Source organism: Bos taurus, chromosome 8 (assembly GCF_002263795.3).
Source record: "Bos taurus isolate L1 Dominette 01449 registration number 42190680 breed Hereford chromosome 8, ARS-UCD2.0, whole genome shotgun sequence".
NCBI classification, from domain to species: domain Eukaryota; kingdom Metazoa; phylum Chordata; class Mammalia; order Artiodactyla; family Bovidae; genus Bos; species Bos taurus.
In genome coordinates, this window is record NC_037335.1 from 1,183,992 (window position 1) to 1,197,109 (window position 13,118).

Sequence of the window (13,118 nt, forward strand, 5' to 3'; positions counted from 1 at the left end):
AAGAACCCCAAATTTCTAGATGCGCACTGCAACTGTTGCGCACATTATGTTCCATTTTCCCACAATGGAGTCTGTCCCGCGGCCGAGGCAGGACAGACACGCTGACAGTGCTCCCAGGGCAGGCAAGGCCAGGCGGACAGTCACACAACAGGCTGCGCTGTGACTCCAGGAGGGCACACACGGGGCCTGGAGCCCTCATGACCCTTAATCAGGAAAAGGACGAGCACCTGAGCTGTGTATCTCAGGACAAAGTGGGAGGAACAAAGTTAACCCCGGTAGGAGACTTAGCGCACGTGACCCAGGTGGGCCTGGCTGGGCCACCGCACACAGCAGCACGGGAGCGGCCTGAGGTCACCACTGAGCTGTCTCCTCTGTGTCTCTCCAGGCCCCACCTTATAGCTGTGTGGCCGCAGAGGTGCAGGTGACAAGTGGACAAAAGGAACTCAGGCCACCCAACCCTGGAAGGACTCAGAGTCAAGGGCCCACTCGGCTCTGAGGAGAATTCCACTGGCAAAGGGAAGAGAGGGAACCTGCACCTTCATGTCAGGACAGCCTGTACTCACTGGCTCTAGACAGAAGAAGGCAGGAAAAGAGAAGGAAACTATAGGCCCGATAAAAACATAGGCCATGTTACGTTAACAAAATGTAAGAAAAGGTCACGAGAGTCAGACCATAAAGAAAGCTGAGCGCAGAAGAACTGATGTTTTCCAGCTGTGGTGCTGAAGAAGACTCTTGAGAGTCCCTTTGACTGCAAGGATTTCAAACCAGACAATCCTAAAGGGAATCAACCCTGAATATTCACTGGAAGGACTGACGCTGAAGCTCCAATACTTTGGCCACCAGATGTGAGGAGCTGACTCACTGGAAAAGACCCTGATAGTGGGAAAGACTGAAGGCAGGAGAAGAAGGTAACAATGAGATGGTTGGATGACATCATCAACTCAATGGACGTGAATTTGAGCAAACTGCGGGAGATGGTGAAGGACAGGGAAGCCTGGCATGCTGCAGTGCATGGGGTCACAAAGAGTTGGACACGACTGAGTGACTGAACTGAAGAAAAGGTCATCTCCTATGGTTAGTAAGTACAGAAAGGAAATGTTTGGTGTGTATGAATTTTACAAAGCATAAGTTAGACTCACTTGACATCTGGCATACCCCAGCACTGGTCTGCGAATCTTTGGGAGAACACACGTGTGTGTGTGTGTGTGTGTGTGTGTGTGTGTGTGTGTGTACGTGCGTGTGCTGGAGGCTAAGCACACAGAGCAGACATCCCAACTGGATTCCCTGACATGGCTGTCCCATGAGGCTGGTCAGATGCCAAGGTCTGGGCATGTCCAGGGCTGGGCCGGCCAGCAGGCCCCACGGGTGCTGATGAACAGTCCACATTGAAAGACCCCGGGACAAAGATGCCCGGGAGGAACCTGCTGTGAGCTGTCCCACGGGAACCGCAGCCTCCCCCTCACCGGGGCCTTCTGCAGCTCCTGCTTCCACTGAGTCCTGTGGAAGGGCTGAGGCTCAGGAGGCTGTGGCCGGGCTTCCGGGATCCGACGCAGGGGACTGGCCGTGGCCCCATGGTTGCTGAGATGAGGTTCTGCTTGTGCTTCTGCAGATCCAGACCCTCTGCTACTGGCACTGGTGTTTGGAGACCACGAGGATGCTCCCTAAAATCATGGCTCGGGGGTCAGCCGATGGGGGACGGTCAGGCCCACCACATCCAGACTGTGTTCCCGACCCACTCATCTTGGGACAAGGAGGCAGCCCGGGGCTGTGTCAGAAACGCTGTGCAGACTCCAGTCCCCGCTCAGCCCCTGCAGGCCGCCCTCAGTTTCACTGCAAGAACAAAAGCATCCTGTCCAGGTGGTTGGCTCCAGGCTACCGCCAGGCCATGAGACAGTGAGCAAGAGTTCAAGGCTGTGCTGTGGGCCCCTCTTGGCTGGTGTCCTCTCCCCTCTCCCCTTCCTGCGACCAGCCCCAACAGGCCACATCGGCCAGGGGACAGTGAGGGAGAATCCAAGGCCGTGCTGGGGGCCCCTCCTCACTGGCGCCCCCTGCCCTCTCCCCTTCCAGCAACCAGTGCTGAGATGCCCAGGCGCTGAGCTACACGAGGTCTTAACTACTGGCCGCTGACCAGGAAAGTGCTCTGCTTGGAGCTTGGGGTTCTGGCTGTAAACGATCTGTCCTCTCTTTATTTAATTAACTTTTTTATTGGAGGATAGTTCATTTACAATGTTGTATCAGTTTCTTCCCCACAGCAGTGATTCAGCCTTACACAGACACATACCCACTCTCTTCCAGGCTACATTAAGGGTCCATTTTCTTCCCAACTGCCCTTTATGTGTGCACCCCCCTCTCTTCTGGGGTAGAAAGTGACTGGCAGTGTAAGACTCTGGGCATTTCTGGGTCCTCTGAGCAAAGACCATTAAACGCCCTCCAATTCCATCCTTCCTAAATATCCGATTCCAATGAATCCACTTTCAACCTCTGTAAACACTCTGCTTGTGCTGTGAACTCAGCTGCTCGGCCAATAGACGGATGGTGGCTGGTCATCCCCTCGGGGAGTGCTGTCACTAATTCCTGCAGCATTAACCCCTGCACACAGCAGTGTGTGAGCAACTGAGTATCTTGCCTTTTTTAAACGATGAGTAGGAGGTAGAAAAATGGAAGCACTGATACTAGTGATTAAAAAAACACAGGCATCAGGATTCAGTAAAGTTAAGAAGATGGGAAGTGAGCTTTTGTCTCATCTGGATATCCAGTAGAATTAAGCCAGTCAGTCGTAGGCACAGCTACGAAAAAAAGAAAAAAAATGAAAGTACTTAAAATGCTAGAAACAGATGCTTGGAAGATGGTGTCTGAAGGGGAGGTGTAATTAAGGATCTGGTAATTAGGAAGATTAATTAATTCTCTCTGGGAATGGACCTCCTCTCACAGCTGTTGATACATGGCTGCAGCTCTGACACACGAGGAGAGGGTGCACGTGTGCTCCCGACTTGCAGAAATGATGCACGTGGCCACGTGCTGTCCACCGAGCTCTCAGCAACATGGCTCTGGCGCCCAGGAGTGGAGGCTCGGGGGCAGGCTCCGGTGGTCAGGATCCACGTGGCTGTGGAGCCACACGCCACCTCGCCGTCCCCGTGCTTGGTGCCCAGCTCTGCCCACAGGACGCGCAGATGCTCAACATGGTCTTCGGCAATGAGAAAACCTCCTGTGCTTCCACCGCCCTCAGGACAGTCATACAGATCAGCAGACCCTGGTCCCCGAGATGCCGAGCCCCTCTCTGTGGTCACTGTGAAGTTGGTCCACATCCTGCCAATTCCAAAGGCGCCACTTCTGCCTCTCCAACTGCCAAGCGTGACGGTCCCGCCCCTACACGCAGGGCCCTGCCCTGACCCTCTGGACCCTCCAACTGCCAAGCGTGACGGTCCCGCCCCTACATGCAGGGCCCTGCCCTGACCCTCTGGACCCTCCACCACGGGCGACAGTGGCCAAGTACATCTTGGCTGTTCTGAGAAGCTGACATCATTTACTTTGAGGTACACACACACATAGACACGGTTTAGTTGTGCTTACACATGTTTAGAATGCAATCTGACTCCAAGTTCGCCACAAGCTGCGTGCGGCCTTCGCTGCCCCGGCTACCCTGTGACATCTTGTGACTAAAACCTCCTGGCTGGCCCCGGGGGTCACCCTCCCTTGTTTCGCAAGTTCCACTGCTGGTGTGCAGAGGACACAGGAGCAAGATCTGCACTCTCCTCCCCACAGAACCAGGCAGAAGAAAACCCGCCCTGCTGTGAATATAGTGGATGTGTGAATTACATGGAATACCAGTGTTGTTTCCAGTATTAGATATTTAACATTTTAACTATCACGTGTGAGACAATTAGGCCAACACACTCACAATTTCATTCTGCATAAGAGATCAAACAGTTTTACCTTGTGAAACAGTGCTGGAAACATTGCTCGCTCCCTGGTCCAGCCATGGCCTCAGCACCTAAAACCCACACCAGGGAAAGGGTAGCTTCCTTCCCATCATGCCACCTGTTCTTGCTGTGACTGCACCCTAGGTCCTGGGAAGATCTCACACTTTACACAGGACACTCGCCAGGTTGATGGACGATTCAGAGGGCACCTGTTACAGAGATTTTCCCACTTAAACCTAACACATTGAATCCAGCACTCCTGCTTGCCGACTCTGGGCTCTGAGAGCCAGGCGTCTCCTGGGACAACAGGCCGTGGGTCTACTTATAATTAGTTTTCCATTAAGCGGAAGTGGCAGAGACACAACGTTAATAAACCCTCGTGCTGAACATTCAGGCTCTCTGATATGATCCCGAGATGAAGTGGCTGAGTGTGAATTAATTTTGTGGGTTCGTGCTCTCTTGTGATCAGTGCCCAGGGTGCCCTAGCATGCGCCCAGCTAAGAGCAACTGGCCATTCCCTCATCGTAAAATAATCAGCCCACAAGGGCTGAAGCACAGCCAGCTCTACATCTTTTCCACTAATTAATTTTTCTACAATCAGAAAAATCAGCCATTTTCCCTTAACAAATAAAGTTAGAATTTTGCCACACGAAAAGGTCACTTGGAAATGGAAATTCCAACAGCGTGTGAATGCACTGGGGTGGGTGGGAAGGAAGGAAGGATGGACAGACAGCGTCTTCTCTGGGGATGAGAGGGAAGGAAGACTGGGAAACTTGATTCTGGGTGAAACACCCAGGGCCAACGGAACCTCAGGGAAACCACCTTTCCGTAAAAGTTACCTGACTCCCCCTCCTCCCCAGAGGAATCAACGCAACTTCTCCCACCCTACACAGTTGTTGTATCAAGGAAGCTGTAATTGTTCCAGAAACATTAACAAAAAACGGCTTGAATGCTAATCGGAACTTACTAACTTCTATTTACATACAGGAACATGCTTACTTAACTCTACAGAAAGCTTTCAAAGGTCTACACTAGTCTCTAGTGTACTAGTATCTACTGCTGCTAAGTCGCTTCAGTTGTGTCCGACTCTGTGCGACCCCATGGACGGCAGCCCACCAGGCTCCCCCGTCCCTGGGATTCTCCAGGCAAGAACACTGGAGTGGGTTGCCATTTCCTTCTCCAATGCATGAAAGTGAAAAGTGAAAGGGAAGTCGCTAGATACTAATCCTGCATTTATTTATTGCCCACCTTATTTCAAAGTCAGCTTTCAACTATTCATAAAATGTATCAAGACATGATAAATAAAAGAAAAATGAGGCAAAAGGAAATGAGGAAAATACGAGTAGATGGAGCCAACAACAAGCTGTGAGGTCCCGGCCTGGGGTGGATGCAAGTCTGGCCTTCAGTCTTCCACCTTCACAACATATACAAAGTTCACAACCTGAACACAAACCACCCCTGGGAAGCCTCGCCACCCCGTGCAGAGAACAGAGAGGACCCTAACGATGAGCCAGACCCCAGGCTCCAAGCAAAGCGGTAGGCACGTCACAGCTGCCACTGCACTGACAGAGGGTGATGGGCAGCTGCCACAGTCCCCCCACCAGGCCCCAGGCAGTGCCACCTCCCCAGGGCAGACAGGATGCCTTTTATCTTACAGGAGGGGACAGAGAGGCCCAAGGAGGCTGAGTGACCTCTTGGCTGCATCATTCACGCACAACTGGGCTGGTTCCCTGCCCCAGGCCTGACCCCGCTGCTGGCCACAGCTTCCCCGGGCAACACAGCCAGCAGACACTCTGTGAGGCGGGCAGAGGGTGGGTCCCCTTGGGAGAGGGGAGTCAGGACCCCACTGCTGGCCACAGCTTCCCCAGGGGCATCACAGCCAGCAAAGACTCTGTGAGGCAGGCAGAGGGTGGGTCCCCTTGGGAGAGGGGAGTCAGTGATCTCCTCTCTCCTCATTCCCCTCGCACTGGAAGAAAGAGTCTGAACATGTAACAGGGTTGTGTCCTGGACAAGACAGGCTCATTCCCCTCAGTTCACCTGCAAGCTCAGGAGGCGCAATCCTTTAGAGCCTTGCTTTCTGCTTCCCAGGGTCGCGTGCCTTGTCTCTTTCAGTTTTCTCCCCTCGGGGTTCCTCTTTGCATCAGCCTCCCAGGACTGCCCTGCTCCTTCTATCTGTTCCTCCGTTAGGGTGTGCCCCCAAGTCAGACTGTGTCTGCAGGCTGCGGGGTTGTGGGCAGAATTACTCATCTGAGAGCTCCCAGGCGCTCCGGCCACGCAGACCAACAGGAGACCAGGGACCCAGAGTGGAATTGAGATCAGAGCCAAGAAGAATCCCTGCTCTGGGGACCAAGGCACCACCCGGCCTGGGGAGTCCAGCCTCCTCAGTCCCTGGATAAACCAGCCCGACCAGAAACCTGACAGAAGCAAAGGGTAATAAGCCTGCAGAGAATCAGGCTGAACTTTAATGAACACTGAAAGAGCTTCACAGGGCTCCTTCTGTCGCCTCAGGCCACCCACCTCCACTGCTAAAATAAAGTGCCAGCTGCAGGCCAAAGCCTATGTAATTTTTTGCTAAAATTAACAGAGACAGAGGTGAAAGACAGACCTCCGCCACCTTCAGTAAGTGTCAGCAGGGTGGAGGGGCCAGGCCAGCAGGCAGGGGTGGGGGAGTGGAGGGGAGGGCTATACTCACTGCCAGGGCGGCTGGGTAAGGGGCCTCCGCCGGGAACGTGAATGAGGGGCCGGTGGTCACGGGGCTGCTGGGGGGTGGGGTCACAATCAAGCCAGTGGTACTTATGTGAACCTGCCAAGGAAACAGCAGTGAATACAAGGAAGACACCTGACAAAACAGACGAGACCAGCTAACCTTGGGAAGCCAAGTCACAGTGAAACACACAAAGCCTGCAGTGTCTGTTGCGGGGGCAAGGCAGAGTCCTGTTCGGGTTATTGAGCCCAAAGGTGTGGCGGGCATCATGTGTGTCAGACGCCAAGGAGTCACTTGATAAACACTGGTCTCGACATCTCGTGTGTAGGATCCCATGGCCACTGCCTCACATGGCTGTGGCCTGGACCTGTCTGGCGCAGGACGAGCCAGCCCATCAGCACCTCCCCAAGGATCCAGTTCAGGGGGGCTCTCTGGATGCTCACCTGTCCGCCAGCACACTGAATCTACATACACGCTTAAGGCACATGGTGCGTCTTCAGGATCACGTCTCAGGACCTGCACCTTCCCGTGGGGACCCGTAATTAAAATGCAGCTGCCCAGATGTGCTGGCGGATTGCAGGCAACTGTTTACAAAACCCTTCAGGGAACAATGCCAAACCAAACTACCTGTGTTCAAAGGTGTCTTATCCAGAACACTACCTGAGATGAATTCATTAGGAAAAAACAGAGTTATTCAGGCCCCTTCGTGCCTGTGTTCGGCTACGGGATCGAATTCCCTCCTGCTGCACCCCAGCATGACTGCAGACATCTGGAGGAGGGCCGTCCTTCCACTATTAAGGGTGAAAGGAAGGTGACCGCCTGCAACCTTGCTCTCCAGCAAAGAGTGTGACACCAAAACTGCTGGGCTTTGTGTAACAAGAACTTAATCCTAAACCTAGTTTCCTCAGTCCCAACAATTAGGAAGAAGATGCTCAAGACAAAGACAGGCTCCGAGTGAGTTCCCAGGGGACCTGAAGGAACATTCAATTCCCCGGGACAAGGTGCTGCCAAGGTGGGGAAGCCAGCACATGGCTGATCTTTACAGGTAAATCTGTGCTGCTGGAATTCACACCCCCGTAAAGTGTCACGGCGGCCCGTACCTGAGAGGGCGCACTGCAGGAGAGCCCGGCCAGCTCGCCGATGCGCGCCGCGGCCGCGGGGTTGCTGGAGCTGATGAGGACCGGGGGGCTGATCTCCATGGAGTGGCGCTGCTGGGCGGCCTGCGATGCCTTGCTGGCCATGCTCAGCGAGGTGAACGAGTGCCGCTTCTTGGTGTTCTTCTTGCCGTCCGGCTGTTTGGTGGTCGTGCTGCTCGGGGTGGTAGCCAGGGCGCCCTCCCCAGCCGCGACTCCTGGCCCGGGGGGCTGGTCCCACTCGATCAGCTGCTTGGCTGCCGAGTTAAACTGCAAAGCGACGAGAGAGATGAGGTCACACGACAGGGACTCTTGACACGCCTGTGTCTGAAGCTGAGTGTCAGTCCTTCAAAGTCTGCATCTGCGAGTACACGCTTTTCCCATGTGCAGCATCTTGTCTCAATATGGGGACTGCACTGTTCCTACATCACAAACACATGCTAAGCCAAGAACAAGCGATTCCAACCTAACACCAACAAGGCTGAGAACATATCCCCCCTCAAGAATCTTCAAAGTATCTAATTGCTTTTTTCACTTAATGACAGCTTATTGTATCTAGTTCTGGGTTGTATACATAAACATGCCTTCCATGATTGGCTGTCTTTTTAAGTTTATTTCTTATTGAAGGATAATTGTTTTACAGAATTTTGTTGTTTTCTGTCAAACCTCAACATGAATCAGCCATAGATATGGTAACAAAGATGTATTTCAGCCTCCAGAGGAAACACAGAGAACGGTGAGCAGCAGGCTGCGTGGTCAGCCTGATGGTCTTGGCTTAGCCGGGCTGCTTCCGGGCGGTGACTGTGGCTGTGAGCATGACCACACTTCCAGGGGAATTTACTTCCCGCCTCTCTGCCCCGTGCAGGGGCCTCCCAGAAACATCAGTGGAAACTCCTGATTACCATCGTTCTGTTACATGCCCATTACTTTCCTGAGCTTACATTTTGAATTATAACAGGCTACGACCTGAAACCCAAGTCCTGTTGACTGGTAAACTGGCCTGTTTGAAAAGCTGCCTGAGTGCAAAGCCAGGGCAAAGCTGCCCAGAGGGCTGGGAACGCCAGCAAGAGAGGAAAAACACAGGCAGCCTGGGCTCCCTGAGGGCAGAAACAATACTTCCAGAAAGCTTCCATGACAGCCAGCTGCACCCAGACAGTGCAGTAATGGGAATCACTGAGTGCAGTGTAATCTCGTAACCAACGTGCAGATGACAAGTAAACTCCTTAGACGTGAAAGCTGCTCAGTCGTGTCCAACTCTTTGCCACTCCATGGACTGTAGCCCGCCAGGCTCCTCTGTCCATGGGATTTTCCAGGCAAGAATACTGGAGTGGGCTGCCATTCCCTTCTCCAGGGGAGCTTCCCAAACCAGGGACTGAACTCTGGTCTCCCGCATTGCAGGCAGATTCTTTACCATCTGAGCCACCAGGGAAGCCCAACTACTCAGAGGGAACCTGGAAATCCTGAGGACAGTGGATACTGTCCCATTCCAGCACTCTGCAGACACCTCTTTCCATCCTCCTTCCAAATACACTGTCACATCTTAACAGGCTAAGGCTGTCTCCCACCTACGGTTGAGGATGTCCTCCTGGAAGGACAGGACTCCTGTTGGTGATGTTCAAGGACTCACTCTTGCTCTGGCAGCAGCAGCTTGGGAGGCGTGGTGTCCGAGCCCCAAAACCCTTGCTCCCTGGGGACTCAGTCAGAACCTGGTCTGACAGTTTTTCTAGCACGAGCTCATCCCTCATTCAAGGCAAGGGTTCTTTCCACGTGGTAACTTTCAAGACTTGTGGGGAGTAGTGCCCGATAATGCCCAAATGCTGGGGGGGTGGGGTGGGATGGATCACGATGCCACTGTGCTGAGGATGGGGGCTGGGCTGCTAGGAAGGGGCAGCCGTATTCCAGCACCATCATAGCATGTGGCCAAGAGACCCAGGATTCACGATGTTGCCCTCTACTGCCATACTACCCCAAAAACACCCGATCTCATCAGAATTCATGCTGCTGCTTCGGTCTAGCCACCTCATTTTTGGAGTGCTTCCAAAAGAATCAAGTACCCAAGGAAGCAAAGCCTCTGTTTCCATGGCAGGCGTGGCCCAGGCCTGGGCACGGAGCAGAGGCTTCTTATTTCTGCCCAGGCTGGGGATGAGGGTCTGAGATCCCATCAGACAGACCAACTCCTCCATCCTTCTTACCCCAAACCCATCACCCAGTGAGACGGAAGACCCGCTCTGCAATGCTAGAGCTCAGGGGTCCGAGCACACCTCCTTCCATGGTGAGCTAATCAGACAGGAAAGCAAGGACCCGATGACTTTCCATGGAACGTCATGGAATTCTGTTTCTTCAAGTACACACACACACACAAAGGGTTTTGTTGTGCTTACACACTGTTGGAATGCAATCTGATTTCAAGTTGGCCACAGGCTGTATGTGGCCTTTACTGACCTGGCTGCCCTGTGACATCTTAGGAACTAAAACCTCTCAGCCAGCCCCAGGGGTCAGCGATCTCCCAGAGGAAGTCTGTCTGAACTTCTGTGCAGCTTTTTCTGCACATCCTTCTCTGACCACAACCCATGTTCGTGAACACACTCCCCACCCTCAGGACACCTGTTCTGTGCCCTAGAACACCATCCTCCAGCCCTGGGTGTGGACCAGCTGCCAAGGGTGGACACGAGGGGCAACGCAGCACCCTGGAGTGGACAGCAGGGACACACGGGATTGGTCGATCTGAAAACCAGTAATATCCCCTTTGGGGAAACTCTGAAACAGAGAAAGAATTAGTCTTACAAGAGGCATAAATAAACATGGGGGAAAATACTGACATAATAACAGCAGTAATAACAAGGCAATTTAAGAAATATGAAGATACTTTGTGTGTGTGTGGTTGGCCTCTTTCTCAAAGAGAATACCGTCTTTTTAAAAGACAGGACTTCACTTTTTCTAAACGAGAACAAAAAAATCTAATGAGAACAAAGCTGAACAGTCACCGTTTTCCATAAAGCTTTACAGGGGACTTGGTCTCTAGATTCTGAGCATCAGAGCATGGACAGAGCAGGTCTGCATAGAGGAACCTCGTCTAATTCATAACCTAGTGTTTGCTCCTCAACGGGATGGGTTTTCAATAAAAGGCAAGTAAAGACTGTAAATATAGATTATGCAAGTAACACGTGTTGGTTATTTTAAACAGGAAATGGTGTCAATTATCAGGAGTGAGAGGTGACAGGCCTCGGCCAGCTTCTGCCTGCATCTCCTCCGCTGACCGCCCTGGGCCTGTTGCCCAGACCTCTCCTGTTTGACAGTTCGGAACACTCTCTTGCATGTACATTCCATGGAGATGTTGTTAATTAAGCACCTGCCTGGTTAATTTTAACACCAAAGAAACTACACTCTCTCCGCTCACAGCATCTCATGAGAGGCCTTTCCTGGGAACAGAGGCAGGCTGGCTGTGTGCTGCCCACCCATCTCCTTTTACGCATCCTGCCTGAGCAGCCACACCCACAAGGCGAACTCCCCAAAGTGAAGCTGCAGGTTAAAGCGCAGCCTAAAGCATTTCTGAATGACACTGCCAAGCTGCACTTTCAAAGAAGTGTCCATTCTCATCACCTCTGAAGAAAAAGTGAATGAAAAGTCCCTGTTTCTCATACTGTTAGCAGTATCAGGTGTATTGATGTTTTGTTAAAATTTCTAACAGTTATAGTATTAGGTATTACCATTTAAAAAAAATCTCATCAGATGAAGAGGCAATTTGTATTTTCTTTTAATTTGTTTTTCTCTATTAATGAGACTAAGTATGTTTTTCTCTTTCCCTAGGAATTGATTATTCCCACACTACCCATTTTTCTATTGAGTTGGTATTTTTCTTATACATTTATGCTGCTGCTGCTGCTGCTGCTAAGTCGCCTCAGTCGTGTCCGACTCTGTGCAACCCCAGAGACGGCAGCCCACCAGGCTTCCTGTCCCTGGGATTCTCCAGGCAAGAACACTGGACTGGGTTGCCATTTCCTTCTCCAATGCAGGAAAGTGAAAAGTGAAAGTGAAGTTGCTCAGTCATGTCTGACTCTAGCAACCCCATGGACTGCAGCCTACCAGGCTCCTCCATCCATGGGATTTTCTAGGCAAAAGTACTGGAGTGGGGTGCCATTGCCTTCTCCGATACATTTATGAGTTCTCTTTATATAGCATATAAATCTTTCTTTAATATACTAGAATACTATGTATGCATGTATATATACATATACAAGAGTACATATATCCTCCTTGGAAGAAAAGCTAGGGCAAACCTGCTGCTGCTGCTGCTGCTGCTAAGTCGCTTCAGTCGTGTCTGACTCTGTGCGACCCCATAGATGGCAGCCCACCAGGCTCCTCTGTCCATGGGATTCTCCAGGCAAGAGTACTGGAGTGGGGTGCCATTGCCTTAAACGTTGTATTAAAAAGCAAAGACATCATTTTGTTGACAAAGGTCCATCTAGTCAAAGCTATGGTTTTTCCAGTAGGTATGTATGGATGTGAGGGTTGGACCATAAAGAAGGTTGAATATAAAAGAACTGACGCTTTCAAACTGCGGTGCTGGAGAAGACTGTTGAGAGTCCCTTGGACTGCAAGGAGATCAACCAGTCAATCCTAAAGGAAATCAGTCCTGAATATTCACTGAAAGGATTGATGCCAAAACTGAAGCTCCAATCCTTTGGCCACCTGATGCGAAGAACTGACTCACTGGAAAAGACTCTGATGCTGGGAAAGATTGAGGGCAAGAGGAGAAGGGGACAACAGAGGATGAGATGGTTGGATGACATCACCGACTCTATGGACATGCATCTGAGCAAACTCTGGGAGATGGTGACGGACAGGGAAGCTTGGTGTGCTGCAGTCCACGGGGTCGCAAAGAATCAGACATGACTTAGCAACTGAACAACAACATATATCCATTGAGTTAGAAATGTTGTTCCAGTTCAGCTTGTAATGATATATATTTGTCATACATAAATATTTCTTGGATGTGCAAATTTATTCATCTTTTCCATTATGGTATCTTAAGCTAACATCATACTTTAAAAATCTTCTTTTTCTACAATTATTTTTTGAAAATAAAATCACTTTTCTCCCAGTGTGTTTATGGTTCCTCCCTTTGTCCTTCTGGGTGTTTTAACCACGTGGACATTTTGTTTTGTGTAAAGACAGAGACAGGGACAGACCATTCTTCCTTCCATGTGGCCCAGCAATTTATACAACCCCATCCTTTCCTGCCAGCTCTGAAAACCCCCCTTCACAAGTGAGGGTCTCAACAGAGACCCCTCTGCTGCACTGTCAAGCCAGTGCCCATCCCCAGGGAAGACGCTTTGTGGTGGGGATTCACGCCTCAGCCCC

At 51.4% G+C, this 13,118-nt stretch overlaps 1 protein-coding gene across 6 annotated transcripts in view; it reads right to left on the bottom strand.

The window, feature by feature from the left end:
- The window catches only part of SH3RF1 (SH3 domain containing ring finger 1), a 155,825-nt gene that overhangs the window by 21,814 nt on the left and 120,893 nt on the right, over window positions 1-13,118 (bottom strand). For all 6 annotated transcript variants that reach the window (XM_024995766.2, XM_024995768.2, XM_024995767.2 and 3 more), the window contains 2 exon segments: window positions 7,725-8,027; window positions 6,613-6,723 (listed from right to left, as the gene is read on the bottom strand). In XM_024995766.2, coding sequence (XP_024851534.1) covers window positions 6,613-6,723; window positions 7,725-8,027 — 414 coding nt within the window.